The sequence below is a fragment of the Saimiri boliviensis genome, chromosome 6, assembly GCF_048565385.1.
Source record: "Saimiri boliviensis isolate mSaiBol1 chromosome 6, mSaiBol1.pri, whole genome shotgun sequence".
NCBI lineage: Eukaryota > Metazoa > Chordata > Mammalia > Primates > Cebidae > Saimiri > Saimiri boliviensis.
Window position 1 is genome coordinate 74,207,474 of NC_133454.1, and position 14,278 is coordinate 74,221,751.

At 38.4% G+C, this 14,278-nt stretch overlaps 1 protein-coding gene across 1 annotated transcript in view; it reads left to right on the forward strand.

The window, feature by feature from the left end:
• Positions 1-11,242, forward strand: part of RRM1 (ribonucleotide reductase catalytic subunit M1) — a 51,777-nt gene extending 40,535 nt beyond the window's left edge. Inside the window, exons 14-19 of the mRNA XM_003923397.4 lie at positions 118-339; positions 2,217-2,293; positions 5,289-5,424; positions 6,532-6,627; positions 8,352-8,540; positions 10,537-11,242. Coding sequence (XP_003923446.1) covers positions 118-339; positions 2,217-2,293; positions 5,289-5,424; positions 6,532-6,627; positions 8,352-8,540; positions 10,537-10,725 — 909 coding nt within the window. The 3' untranslated portion in view covers positions 10,726-11,242. The remainder of the gene's footprint in view (positions 1-117; positions 340-2,216; positions 2,294-5,288; positions 5,425-6,531; positions 6,628-8,351; positions 8,541-10,536) is intronic.
• Positions 11,243-14,278: the final 3,036 nt, after the last annotated feature.

Below are 14,278 nucleotides of genomic sequence, written 5' to 3' on the forward strand. Positions count from 1 at the left end.
TGTCAATAAAATGGCGTGAGAAAACTGAGATAAAAGAGGTAGTCTCTTTCATTTGGTATAGAACGTTGCTTCTCCTGTTCAGTAATGTTTTCTCCTTTAAAATCTGTTGACACGAAGGCATGCCTATCAAATAAACGTCATCGCCCCATTGGAATTGGGGTACAAGGTCTGGCAGATGCTTTTATCCTGATGAGATACCCTTTTGAGAGTGCAGAAGCCCAGTTATTGAATAAGCAGATCTTTGAAACTATTTATTACGGAGCCCTGGAAGCCAGCTGTGACCTTGCCAAGGAGCATGGACCATATGAAACCTATGAGGGCTCTCCCGTTAGCAAAGGAGTGAGTATATGGATGAAAATGTTTTTGCCTGTAAGTAACTGTAGTGGGCTGAATGATGACCTCACAAAAGGATATGTCCACATCCTAGTTCCTGGAACCTATGAATTTCATTTTATTTGGTTCAAAAAATGGTTTTTACAGATGTAATTAAGAACCTTGAGATAAGGAGATTTACCTAGATTATCCAGGTGGGCTCTAAATCTAATGACATTTGTCCGGCAAGAGACACAGAAGGGGAAGCAACATGACTATGTAGGCAGAAATTGGAGTGTTACAACCACAAGCCTTAGAATGCTGATAGCCACTATAAGAGGCAAGGAACAGAATCTCTTCTAGTGCCTTTGGAGGGAGTGTGGCCCTCCCAACATGTTGATTTTGGGCTTCTGGTCTTTAGACTATAAGGTAATAAATTTTTGTTATTTTAAGTTAACAAGTTTTTGGTAATTTGTTGCACCAGCCGTAGGAAACTTTAATACCTTTGTCCTCTGGAGTAAAAAGGATATTCTGTTTTAATCTCTTATTTAGAACTAGTCATTGCTAAAATAATGTTAAGAGGGATGCTGCTTGTGTTAGTTTTCTGTGGATTAAGCATGCATTCATTATCTCACAGTTTCCGCAGGTCAGGAGTCCAGACTTAGCTTAGCTGGGCCTTTTTTGTGTCTGTGTTCAAGATGTTGGTATGGGCTGTGGTCTCATCTGAGGCACAGAGTTCTCTTCCAGGCTCACCTGGTTGTTGGCAAAATATATTTCGAGAATTCATGGCATCTTGCTTCTTTATGGCCAGTTGGGGAGACCATCTCTCATTTCAAATGTGGCACAGTCTGGTCTCTCTTTTGAGGGTTTTCACCTGATAAGTCAGGTCTCTATAGGATAATTGCCCTCTCACCTTTCCACCTCCCCCTCTGCCTTTTTTGGGGGGGACAGAGTTTCACTTTGTCACCCAGGCTGGAGTGTGTGGTGTGATCTCAGATCACTGCACCCTCTGCCTCCTAGGTTCAAGCGATTCAATTCTCCTGCCTCAAGTCTCCCGAGTAGCTGAGATTACAGGTGTGTGCCACCTCATCTGTCTAATTTTTGTATTTTTAGTAGAGATGGGTTTTCCCATGTTGCCCAGGCTGGTCTCAAATTCCTGACCTCAGGTTATCTGCCTGTCTCGGCCTCCCTAAGTGCTGGGATTACAGGCATGAGTCACTGTTTCTGGCATAATCTTCCTTTTATTTAACTCAGAATCAGCTGATTTACAACCTTAATTACACCTGCAAAAACCTTTCACCTTTGCCATAATCACTGGAGTGACATTCATCCTATTCTCAGGTCATGTCCACACTCAAGTGGAGATTATAAACAGCCCGTGCACTAAGGTGTGGGAATCTGGGGAGCTGTCTTAGAATTCTGCCTTCCCTACTGCCTTTATTATCAGTAGTGTGATTCTTTTCTACATAAAATGTTAATTTTATTTCTGACATTCCTGCTGGTATTAGAAAATCTAATCTGTGGTTATTAGAAAATAGGTGTTTTTAGCTAAGTAAACAGATCAAGGGACAGATCAAGGCCACGAAGAAAGACAAGGTTAAAGTAACATTTTTACTGTAAAAAAAAAAGAACGTATCAGCCACATACTTTCATGAATGTTAGAGTTTTCTGGTTTGTAGATATGATATGGGATAATCAGCTTTCTTAACCTACTTCTGATTAATATGACTACATGGAATTTTGTCCAGGAAAATCTCTAGAGCATGTATTCCTCATAGAGGTCGATTAGAAGACAGCATTTGTTTGGGATGTGGGGACATGGCAGCTAGTCATTTTTTTTTTTTTTTTTTTTTGGACATAGTTTTAACTTGCTGTAGAATAAATCTGAGTTGTGTATTCCTTAGATTCTTCAGTATGATATGTGGAATGTTACTCCCACAGACCTATGGGACTGGAAGCTTCTCAAGGAGAAGATTGCAAAGTAAGTGAAGAGATGTGAAGTAGCTCTGAAGGCAGAAGGGTTTAGGTTCTCCTTCTGGCTCTTCAGAAGTTAGATATGTCATTTTAATTTCTTAAACTCTTTTATTACAAGTGGGGCTAAAATGACCTATCTCACAGAGCTATTTTGGGAAAAGACTTCATAAGATAATATATAGAGTAACTTGTAAGTTGCTTGGCACGATGAAAGCATTTCAGTACATCGTAGGAATTACTATTATTAGTTGATCTTATTGTAGGGACTTAACACACCTAGATTAGGTACTTTTCTTTCTCATTAAGGCTTTTTTCCAACTATGCTTTTTTTTAAAAAAAAAATGTTTTTCATTTTTATTTCCCAATTTAGTTACATTGGGAATATAAATAGCTTTCATTTGAATTGATTGTCATAGGAATAAGGGATTTTGGAAGAGCTTTTGTAGGGTAATGTGTTTAACTATATGAAAGAAAAATTTTAAAATTGAGTTTTTATAGGCCTTTTAAACTAATAAGCATAAGGGATTGGAAGGCAGGCAGAATGTTTTGCAGAGTAAATAAGAAAACATTGTTTTTGTTCTCTATTGTGATAACTTTGTCATCTATGGCTTAGTGCATATATGCAAAGTGATTAATATTTGGAGAATGAAGCAGTAGCTTTAAAATGCTTTTAAAAAAATTGTTTGCCTTAAAATTGTTTTCTTAAATAATACATGTTAGAAAATTTAGGAAAACATAGATTTGGAAAGAGAAAATGAAAATTATCCTAATATTGTCTCCTTCCTAAAAAGTATGTGCATCTTAGTGTCTGTCATCCTTTAGGCTTTCTTCTAAGCGTACACACATGTGTGTATTTACATGGAAATTCAACTTTTTAGAAAATGGACCTGTACAGTATTTTTATATTTTTTTCCTCAAAATACTATGGCTTAGTTTTTTATATATATAACTTCTTTTCTAATTTCAAAATTAGTATATAACACACATTTATTATTAATGAAGTTCAAATACAGAAATAAAATAGAAGGGAAAAGCCCTTCTTCATACTTCTGCCAACCATTTGTCTCAGGAAACAAACCAAAAAACTAACTTACTCTTTTTCCCAGAGATAAGACTTGTTAATGGCATGTATTTTTTTCTAGACCTTTTTCAGTACATTTGCAGATAGATACACATACACAGTTTTGTCATATAAATGTGATCAAACTTGATATATTCTGGGCTGGGCACCGTGGCTCACATCTGTAATCTCAGCACTTTGAGATGCTGAGGTGGGCGGATCACTTGAGGCCAGGAGTTCAAGACCAGCCTGGTCAACATGGCAAAACTTTGTCTGTACTACAAATACAGAAATTAGCTGGGTATGTGGTGCATGCCTGTAATCTTAGCTACTTGGGGGGCTTAGGCATGAGAGTTGCTTGAACCTGGAAGGTGGAGATTACAGTGAGCTGAGATCGTGCCACTGCACTCCGGCCTGGGTGACTAAGTGAGACTCGGTCTCAAAAAAGAAACCAAACTTGATATATTCTGAGACTTGTTATTTAGTGATTTATTTTGGAGCTGTTTCTCTTTTAGTACATGTAGATCTACCTAACGTTTTTAATGATTACAGACAATTCTATAGTTTGGATATATCATATATGTAGGACTTTTCACATCATTTTCCTGTCTGTAGACAGATGATGTTGCTATTTTAAAGATGAGTAAAGACATGAAGATAGTTCGTAGTTTGCTTGATACCTCACTGAAAAGTGACAAAAGGTGGAGAACCACACCCCAAATAAAGTAAATAAAGAAATAATAAAAACTAAAAAGTAGAGAACCCAGTTGTATTAGTCCATTCTTACACTGTTATAAAGAACTGCCTGAGACTAGGTAATTTATAAAGGAAAGAGGTTTAATTGACCCATAGTTCTGCAGGGCTGGGGAGGCCTCAGGAAACGTAGAATCATGGCAGAAAGGTAGGCAAACAGGTGCTTTTTTATATGGCAGCAAGTGAAGTGCCGAGTAAAGGGAGAAAAGCCCATTATAAAACCAGATCTTGTGAGAACTCACTATTATGAGAACAGCATGAGGGTAACCTCCATGATTAAATTACCTCCTGTCAGGTCCCTCCCATAACACATGGGGATTATGGGAACTACAATTCAAGATGAGATTTGGTGAGGATACAGCCAAACCAAATCTCTAGTGGTACAGACTCCATCAGAATATGAGGCTGTATGCTAAGCACTGTATGAATCCATAGGTATAGAAAGTAGAAAAGACAAGCTGTTTGTGTTTTAAAAATGAGACTAAGAAGACAAATAGTTAAGGCATATGGAAAGGTACAGGTCAGAGAAAATGTTTGCAGAGCAGATATTTGTATTTGACATTTGTATTTGTGCCTGCCTGATCAGGAAAGATGTTTTAAAATTGGTATTAATTAGGCTGAGCTTTGACGGGTTGGAGCAGTTGGGAGATTTCTCAGTGTGTCAGATACTATATTCTCCCGTAAGTACTCTTGGGCATTGATTAGTCAAAAGATGTTAACCTTCTTCCAGGAGCTTATAATTAAAGAATATACTTTGAGCATAATTTTTTCCTGTTCACATAATAGTGGAGAATTATGGTAATACATGTCTGATTCTGACCACTTTCTCATCATTATTTTTCTAGAAGGGGCCCAGGCACTTAGAAAAGAATGAGGGTTGAATGAGCATACCCTGATACAGGTGGGGAGTGCTTCAAGTCATGATAAGGATTGCTAACAATAAAAATTGTATTAATTCAGTTTAGGAGTCAGGCATTTAAGAGGAGAGTGAGCTGTAATAGCACCCATACTGTGGAATTGCCTCCATGTTGGAGTTTAATTGCCTCCATGTAGGAGTTTTTTAATTAGATGAGTTAAATGCATCTATGATGTTACAACATCTACATTTACTACAGTGACTTAAAGTAGCTGCTTTAATGGCAGATTATGTAGCTTTGGGACTAGTACCTGATAATCTCCTTTTCTTTAGGTATGGTATAAGAAACAGTTTACTTATTGCCCCGATGCCTACAGCTTCCACTGCTCAGATCCTGGGGAATAATGAGTCTATTGAACCTTACACCAGCAACATCTATACTCGCAGAGTCTTGTCAGGAGAATTTCAGGTGAGCAGTTCACAACCAGCCCTCCAGGGAGATCTTTCAAAAGCTTGATATGAGGAGTAAATGCTCACTCATGTTTAATTTGCCTGTTTTCTTAGTTTGGATGCAAAGCTTTGATAAAGAGAGTCATCTTTGTCTCTGATATTACTCTTTGTTATTACTATTTCAGCACATAATAGGCATTTAATAAATCTGTTGAAAGGATGATTGAGGGTTGCATATCAAAGTAACTTGTTGATAGTAGAGTTAACATGTTTAACTGTTAAGTAATCGTATTGATACAGTCTACAGTTTCCTCCAGATGCTTAAGGCAGGATACTCAAAATGTATAAAGAAGTAGCATTTAAGGCAGTGGTTCTCAGACTTGGTTACCAAACAGAATTTATAGTGGGCGGGACTACTTTTTTTTTTTTTAAGGTTCGCAGGTAATTCTTATGTGCAGCTAGGGTTGAGAACCTCAATTTAAAAGACTATTTGTGAATATCCAGATGTCTTGAAATAAAGTTCTGTAAAGTTCAAGAAGGATATGTTTCTAATTTTTTTTTTAACCTAGGTATTTATATATTTACCTGTCTTAGGTGTTGTTCTTTTTACTTTTGCAAATGTCATATATTATGTTTCTTTCTTAATTAAAATGTTTTTTCAGTTTTTTGAAGCATAATTGACAAATAAAAATTGTGTGTATGTCAAAGGTATACAGTTACCACATCACAGTGTTTTTGTTGTTGTTGTTGATTTTGAGAAAGTGTCTTGCTTTGTCACCCAGGCTGGAGTGCAGTGGTATGATCTTGGCTCACTGCAACCTCTGCCTCCTGGGTTTAAGTAATTCTCGTACCTCAGCCTCCCAATTAGCTGGGATTACAGGCAGGCTGCATCACCACACCTGTCTAATTATATTCTTTCTTGAATAACAGATGTCAGGATCTTAAAGGAATATAGTTTTGTGTGGTGGGATTGTTGTGTCAGTTTTATAAAAAATGGAATTTACCAAAAAAGCAATCTAACATTAAATAATTCTTAAATTATTTTAGTTTAAGCTTCAAACCTGTGGTCCTATCTAGGCTGTCACTGTTATTTATTACTTCATATATTTTCTGCTTTTCCATCCAGATTGTAAATCCTCACTTATTGAAAGATCTTACTGAGCGGGGGCTGTGGCATGAAGAGATGAAAAACCAGATTATTGCATGCAATGGCTCTATCCAGGTATAGAATGAAAATGAAGTGTGCTTTGCAGGGGCTGTGTTGGACAACGTGGTGCCTCCTTACTCATCCCAGACAATGGAGAGAACGACTTCAGTGTGTTCATTTGGCTCTGGTTATGTAGCTTTGTCCACCTATGCATTGTTGTGCTCTGATTGTACACATCTTTACTTAGCCCTTACCATCTTGTTTTTATGCAGTAATATAAAATAGTAGTTTTTAATTTTTCTGCATCTTAGAATCAACTAGGGAGCTTTTAAAATCCTGAAGCTTAGGTTGCATTCCTTACCAATTCAATGTCTGGGAGCGAGAGCTAGACATCAATTTTTTTTTTTTTTTTGAGGTGGAGTCTTTGTCGCCCAGGCTGGGGTGCGGCGGTGCGATCGTGGCTCACTGCAACCTCTGTCTCCTGGGTTCAAGCGATTCTACTGCCTCAGCCTCCTAATTAGCTGGTATTACAGGTTTCCACCACTCAGCTAATTTTTGTATTTTTAGTAGAGATGGGCTTCACCATGTTGGCCAGGCTAGTTTCAAACTCCTGACCTCAGGTGATCTGCCTCTTTTGGCCTCTCAGAGTGCTGGGATTATATGTATGAGCCACTGTTCCTGGCCTCAGACATCAATACTTTTTAAAGATTCCTTCGGTGATTCCAAAGTGCATCAAAATTTGGGGGATCATTGATAGACTGAAATTAAGAGAGTCAAACTTAATTAAAAGGCATGGTAGAGATTGAGGACCAATAGTCCAAAAGATAGCATCACAAATATTTTAAATATTTGCAGCTGAGTTTCAAGAGGCATTTATTTGCAGGTAGAGACCTCTGGCTAAATGTTGGTCTGCTTAGCAAAACAGATGAAGAGCCCTGTAACAGTTCCATATTTGATGACAGCATTAGCCAGTCTGTGTGTTTTAATGAAAGTTAACCCTAGACCTAAGAAAACCTGATTTCTTTGGATTCCAAAGGTAGTTTGGAATCTTAGTTTATTTAAAGGGTTTTATCTCATTGCTTCCCTTGATCCCTGTGAATTACAGCCCTCATTTTTTTGTGTTTTCTGCAAAACTCAAGGGTTATTTATTGCTGCTTAGCTCTGACTTTTCCTTCCTTTCTTAAGTGCCTCTAGAAGAAGGAATGTTTGGATCATAAACCAATTTTTTAGTTGACTTATGACCAAAAAAAGGAATGCTTAAGGCCGGGCGCGGTGGCTCAAGCCTGTAATCCCAGCACTTTGGGAGGCTGAGGCGGGTGGATCACGAGGTCAAGAGATCGAGACCATCCCGGTCAACATGGTGAAACCCCGTCTCTACTAAAAATACAAACAATTAGCTGGGCATGGTGGTGCGTGCCTATAATCCCAGCTACTCAGGAGGCTGAGGCAGGAGAATTGCCTGAACTCAGGAGGCGGAGGTTGCGGTGAGCCGAGATCGTGCCATTGCACTTGAGCCTGGGTAACAAGAGTGAAACTCCGTCTCAAAAAAAAAAAAAAAAAAAAAAAAGGAATGCTTAAATTACTGTCACCAGATTGATATTTGGTTGGTTAGATTGGGTTTTGTTCAACTTTCTAAATAGTCTTGGTACACTTGATAAAGATCATATCATATGGTAACTGAATGGTAAGGTCAAATCTGGCAGAAAGTAGAACCAAGGTCAAACCCTTGTGTCACTATTCTATTAATCATACTGCTTTGTTTACCAGAGTGAAATAAACATTTGGTTTTCATTCTTTAGAGCATACCAGAAATTCCTGATGACCTGAAGCAACTTTATAAAACTGTGTGGGAAATCTCTCAGAAAACTGTTCTCAAGATGGCTGCTGAGAGAGGTGCTTTCATTGATCAAAGCCAGTCTTTGAACATCCACATTGCTGAGCCTAACTATGGCAAACTCACAAGTATGCACTTCTACGGCTGGAAGCAGGTTAGTAGAGAATATCAAGGAGAACTTAACTGCCAGCTTGAGATATTTTGGTATTGGAATGATTTTATGTTCTAGCCACGTATTACCACCTAGAAATTCTTTAAGTTCTTTAAATTCTTTAAATCCAGTATGTTAAAACCAACCCATGGTTTTTGTACCAAATCAAGATATTGCCTTGGATTTTCTTGTTTTTGTTAGGTTTCTTTCCTTCTTAGGTTTGAAAACTTGGAGTTACCTGTGGTCCTTTCCTTCCTTAGTCTCCGTGCAATTACTAACCAAGTTGTGTTGATTGTTCCTTTGTATTAGTTCTTAAGTATTTTCCTTCCAATTCTGCTGCTTTTATTCTAAACTGATGTTATTGCTTCTATTATTTATGCTCCCAGCCATTTTGTGTACATTACCACCATTCGTCAGATAAAACTTTGCACACGTCAACTCACTATTCAAAAATGTAAAAGCCAGATTACTTAGCTAGTCATTAATACATGTAAATCTGCTGATTTTGGATTATGTTCTTATTCCCTGATAATGTATTGGGTATTTATGTAGAATTATAAATTTGTTTCTTAATTTAAGATTTATTGAACATCTAGTATATGCCAGGACTGAGGATGCTAAATAGAAGATGATGATCCTTATCTTTCAAGTCTTATAGTCTGTTGTTATACAGAGACACAGTCTACTTGTCTAAATAGTTATAACCTAAGGCAGACATGTTGTCTTGGGCAAACTTGGAAGTCATATACATAAAAACAAAGACAAAATAATAAAAATGTTTGACCTTTCCAAAGAGATAAGCCTGGTTTAGGGGTGAAAAGAACAGAGTTTTACTGTCTGACTCAAAGCATTTTTGAGAGTACTCCTAGAGGAGATAGAATTCCAAGTTTAAAAAAGAGTTTGACCTGGTTCATGGGAATGTATTTTATTTATGTATTTATGTATGTATGTACATATGCATGCAGTTATTTATTTTGAGACAGAGACTCACTCTGTTGCCCAGGCTGGAGTACAGCTGCATGATCTTGGCTCACTGCAACCTCTCTCCTGGGTTCAAGTGATTCTTGTGTTTCAGCTCCTCAGTAGTCAGGATCACAGGTGGTGCCACCACTCCTGGCTAACTTTTGTATTTTTAGTAGAGATGGGGTTTTGCCATGTTGGCCAGGCTTGTCTCAAACTCCTAGCCTCAAGCAATCCACCTGCCTTGGCCTCCCAAAGTGCTCGGATTACAGGTGTGAGCCAGTGCACCTGGCCAGGAATGTATTTTATTTTTATTTTAACATTATTATTTTGTTTTGTTTTATTTTATATATATATATATATATTTTTTTTTGAGACGGAGTTTCGCTCTTGTTACCCAGGCTGGAGTGCAATGGCACGATCTCGGCTCACCTCAACCTCCGCCTCCTGGGTTCAGGCAATTCTCCTGCCTCAGCCTCCTGAGTAGCTGGGATTACAGGCACGCACCACCATGCCCAGCTATTTTTTTTTTTGTATTTTTAGTAGAGACGGGGTTTCACCATGTTGACCAGGATGGTCTCGATCTCTTGACCTTGTGATCCACCCGCCTCGGCCTCCCAAAGTGCTGGGATTACAGGCTTGAGCCACCGCGCCCGGCCTATTTTATATTTTTTTAGACAGAGTCTCACTCTGTTGCCCAGGCTGGAGTGCATTGGTATAATCTTGGCTCACTGCAACCTCTGCCTCCTGGGTTCAAGTCATTCTCTTGCCTCAGTCTCCTGAGTAGCTGGGAGTTACAGGTGTGTGCTATCACATTCGGGTAGTTTTTGTATTTTTAGTAGAGATGGGGTTTCACCATGTTGACCAGGCTGATGTTGAACCCTGACCTCAAATGATCCACCCGCCTCAGCTTCCCAAAGTGCTGGGATTACAGGCATGAGCCAATGTGCCCAGCCAGGAATGTATTTTAAATATTGGTGTGGAATGTCTAGTATTCTCAAAAAGTTTCTCCTAATAATTGTATTTATTTTCCCTGTAGGGTTTGAAGACTGGGATGTATTATTTAAGGACAAGACCAGCAGCTAATCCAATCCAGTTCACTCTAAATAAGGAAAAGATAAAAGATAAAGAAAAGATATCAAAAGAGGAAGAAGAGAAGGAGAGGAACACAGCAGCTATGGTGTGCTCTTTGGAGAACAGAGATGAATGTCTGATGTGTGGATCCTGAGGAAAGCTTGGGAGAGACCAACATGTCTTCAATAGCCAAACTACTTTTTGAGCATAGATAGGTGTAGTGGGTTTGCTTGAGGTGGTAAGGCTTTGCTGGACCCTGTTGCAGGCAAAAGGAATAATTGATTTAAAGTACTGTCTAGGATAATTGTAATGATTTTTTTTTGAACTCATGTATTGGAATTTTCACGAAAATGATGCTTTTGAAAAAAAAAAACCCAATATATTGGGAATAAAAGTAGAAGTTTTAGGAATGCAAAATAAGTCATCTTGCATACAGGGAGTGATTAAGATTTCATCACCCCTTTAGCACTGCTTTTCTGATGACTTCAGTTTTGTTAAGGAGATTTAGTTTTACAGCTTTGACTGGTGGGTCTCTAGAAGCAAAACTGAGTGACAGTTCATAAAACGTGCTGATAGGACCTTTATCTGGATATGGTCATACAGGACCTTTATCTGGATATGATCCTATTATTCCAAAATAAAGATAAACATTTCTAAGTGATTGTATGAGATTAGTTTTGTCATTTACTTTCATATAAAAGTCAAATTTGAAAAAAACATATTCTGTTCTTTGAGAATTCAGGGAGGACATTTTTTTGGTTTTGAGATGGAGTTTTGCCCTTGTTATCCAGGCTGGAGTGCAATGGCATGATCTCAGCTCACTGTAGCCTCTGCCTCCCGGGTTCAAGTGATTCTCCTGCCTCAGCCTCCTGAATATCTGGGATTACAGTCATGTGCTACCACTCCTGGCTAATTTTGTATTTTTAGTAGAGACAGAGTTTTTCCATGTTGGTCAGGCTGGTCTCAAACTCCCTGCCTCAGGTGATCTGCCTGCCTCAGCCTCCCAAAGTGCTGGGATTACAGGTGTGAGCCACTGTGCCCAGCCCTTCAGGATAACATTATATGCCTTTTTCGTCTTTTTTCCCTTTCTGTAGTAAAATATACATAATACATAATTTACAGTTTTACCCATTTTTAAACATATAATTCAGTGGCTTAAGCACATTCTCAGTGTTACACTACCATCACCACTATTTGTTTCTAGAACTTCATCATCTCAAACATAAACTCTGTATAAATAAGAACCATTAACTCCTCATTCCCCCACCTCCAGGTCCCTGGTAACCTCTATTCTACTTTACATCTCTATGAATATGCTTATTCTAGGTACCTCATACATGGAATGCATGTCTGGATTATTTTATTTAGCATAATGTTTTCAGAGTTTATCCATGTTATATCACGTATCCAAATTTCATTCTGTATGTATACCATACTTTTTTTTTGAGACAGAATCTTGCTCTGTCACCCAGGCTGTGTGATCTTGGCTTGGCTCACTACAATGTCTACCTCTTGGATTCAAGTGATAAGTGATTATTGTATCTCAGCTTCCCGAGTAGCTGGGATTATAGGTGTGCACCACCATGCCTGGCTAATTTTGTATTTTTTGTAGAGATGGGGTTTCACCATGTTGGCCAGGCTGGTCTCAAACTCCTGGCCTCAAGGGATTTACCTGAATGCGCTACCACACTCAGGTAATTTTTGTATTTTTAGTAGAGATGGGGTTTCATTGTATTGGCCAGGCTGGTCTCGAGCTCCTGACCTCAAGTGATCCACTTGCCTCGGCCTTCCAAAATGCTGGGATTACATGCATGAGCCTCCATACCTGGCTTACCACACTTTGTTAATCCACTATCTTTTGATAGCTATTTGGATTGTTTCCTTCTTTTAAGGAATTGTGACTAATGTGCCTCTTGTGAATATTGATTTACAAGTATCTATTGAGTTCCTGCTTTCAATTCTTTTGGGGAGTATGTATACAGGAGTGAAGTTTCTGGAAATTGTGGTAATTCTATCTTTAACTTTTTGAGGAACTAGCAAACTTTTCGACAGCAGCTGCATTATTTTACATTTCCACCAGCAAAACAGTAGGGTACCATTTTCTCCACATCTTTACACAACACTTATTTTTCATATTTTTGTTTTGGTTTTGATTTTTGAGATAAGGTCTTGCTCTGTTGCACAGACTGCAGTGCAGTGGTACCATCATAGCTCACTGCGGCCTCGATCTGCTGGGCTCAATTGATCCTCCTATCAGCCTCTCGAAGTGTTGGGGTTACAGGTGTGAGCCACCAGGCCCAGCTTGTATTTTTTTAAATAGCCATCTTAGTGACTTGACAATTTCATTATAATGTGTCTTGGTTTGGGTCTCTGAGTTTATCCTATTTGGGACTTACTGGGTTATTAGATTTGTAGATTTGCATATTTATTTAAATTTGGGATGTTTTTGGCTATTATTTCTTTAGATAATTTTTCTTCCCCTTTCTACTTGGGACTTCCATAGTGCATCTATGGGTTGACTTAATGGTGATCCATAGGTCTGTTAGGCATTGTTTACTTTTCTTTATTTTTTCTTTCTATTCCCAGACTTGATAATTTCAGTGTCCTATCTTCTCTTCCTGCTCAAATCTACTGTTGTTCTCCTCTAGTGAATTTTTCACTTCATTTATTCTTTTCAACTCGAGAATTTTTATTCTTTGCAATTTTTGTCTCTGTTGGTATTATGGTTTTTCTGATTTCTTTTACTTATTTGTTCATCTTTTTCTTTAGCTTTTTGAATATATTTAATACAGTTGTTTTAATGTCTTTGTTGAGTAAGTCCAGTGTCTTGGCTTTCTCAGGGATGATGTCTGTCATTTTTTCTTGTTACTTTGAATGGGCCATGTTTTCTTTCTTTCTTTTTTTTGTATGCCTTGTGACTTTTGTTGTTGAAAGTTGGACATTTGACTATTATAATGAGGTAACTTCAGTAATCAGATTGTCCTACTCCAGGCCATACTGTTTTTTGTTTCATTGCTATGTTGAAGACTATAGTATTTCATTTGAGACATTTCCAAACTTTCTTTTTTTTTTTTTTTGAGACAGTATCTCGCTGTGTCACCCAGGCCAGGGTGCAGTGGTGTGATCTCAGCTCACCGCATCCTCTGCTTCTGGGTTCAGGCAATTCTTAAGCCTTAGCCCCCTGAGTAGCTGAGATTACAGGTGTGCGCCACCATACCTGGCTACTAATTTTTGTGTTTTTAGTGGAAATGGGGTTTCACCATGTTGGCCAGGCTGGTGTCGAACTCCTGGCCTCAAGTGATCTGCCCACCTCAGCCTCCCACAGTACTGGCATTACAAGTGTGAGCCACTGTGCCCAGCCCAAACTTTTTGCAGATACTATTCTTTGTCATATGTGATCGCCAAAGTCTTTGTTCCTTTTAATGCATGTTCAGTTAATGTTTTGATAGAGATATATGATACCTTCAAACTTTTGTCAAACTAATAAGATTAGCTGGTTGCTTTTAATTGCACTGCACAAAATGGACAAAGAAAAGGATGACCTCAGGGATTTGAATTCTCAAGTGCTACTTACATGACTGAACATTTCTGTGTCTGCTTTGAAAGAAACTTTTACCTTCTGTACCTGCAGGGTTGAGATTTCTGAAACCAAACCCAGAATCTCATTTTGCAAGTGCCTGAATTACAATGCAAACTGAATTCCCAGC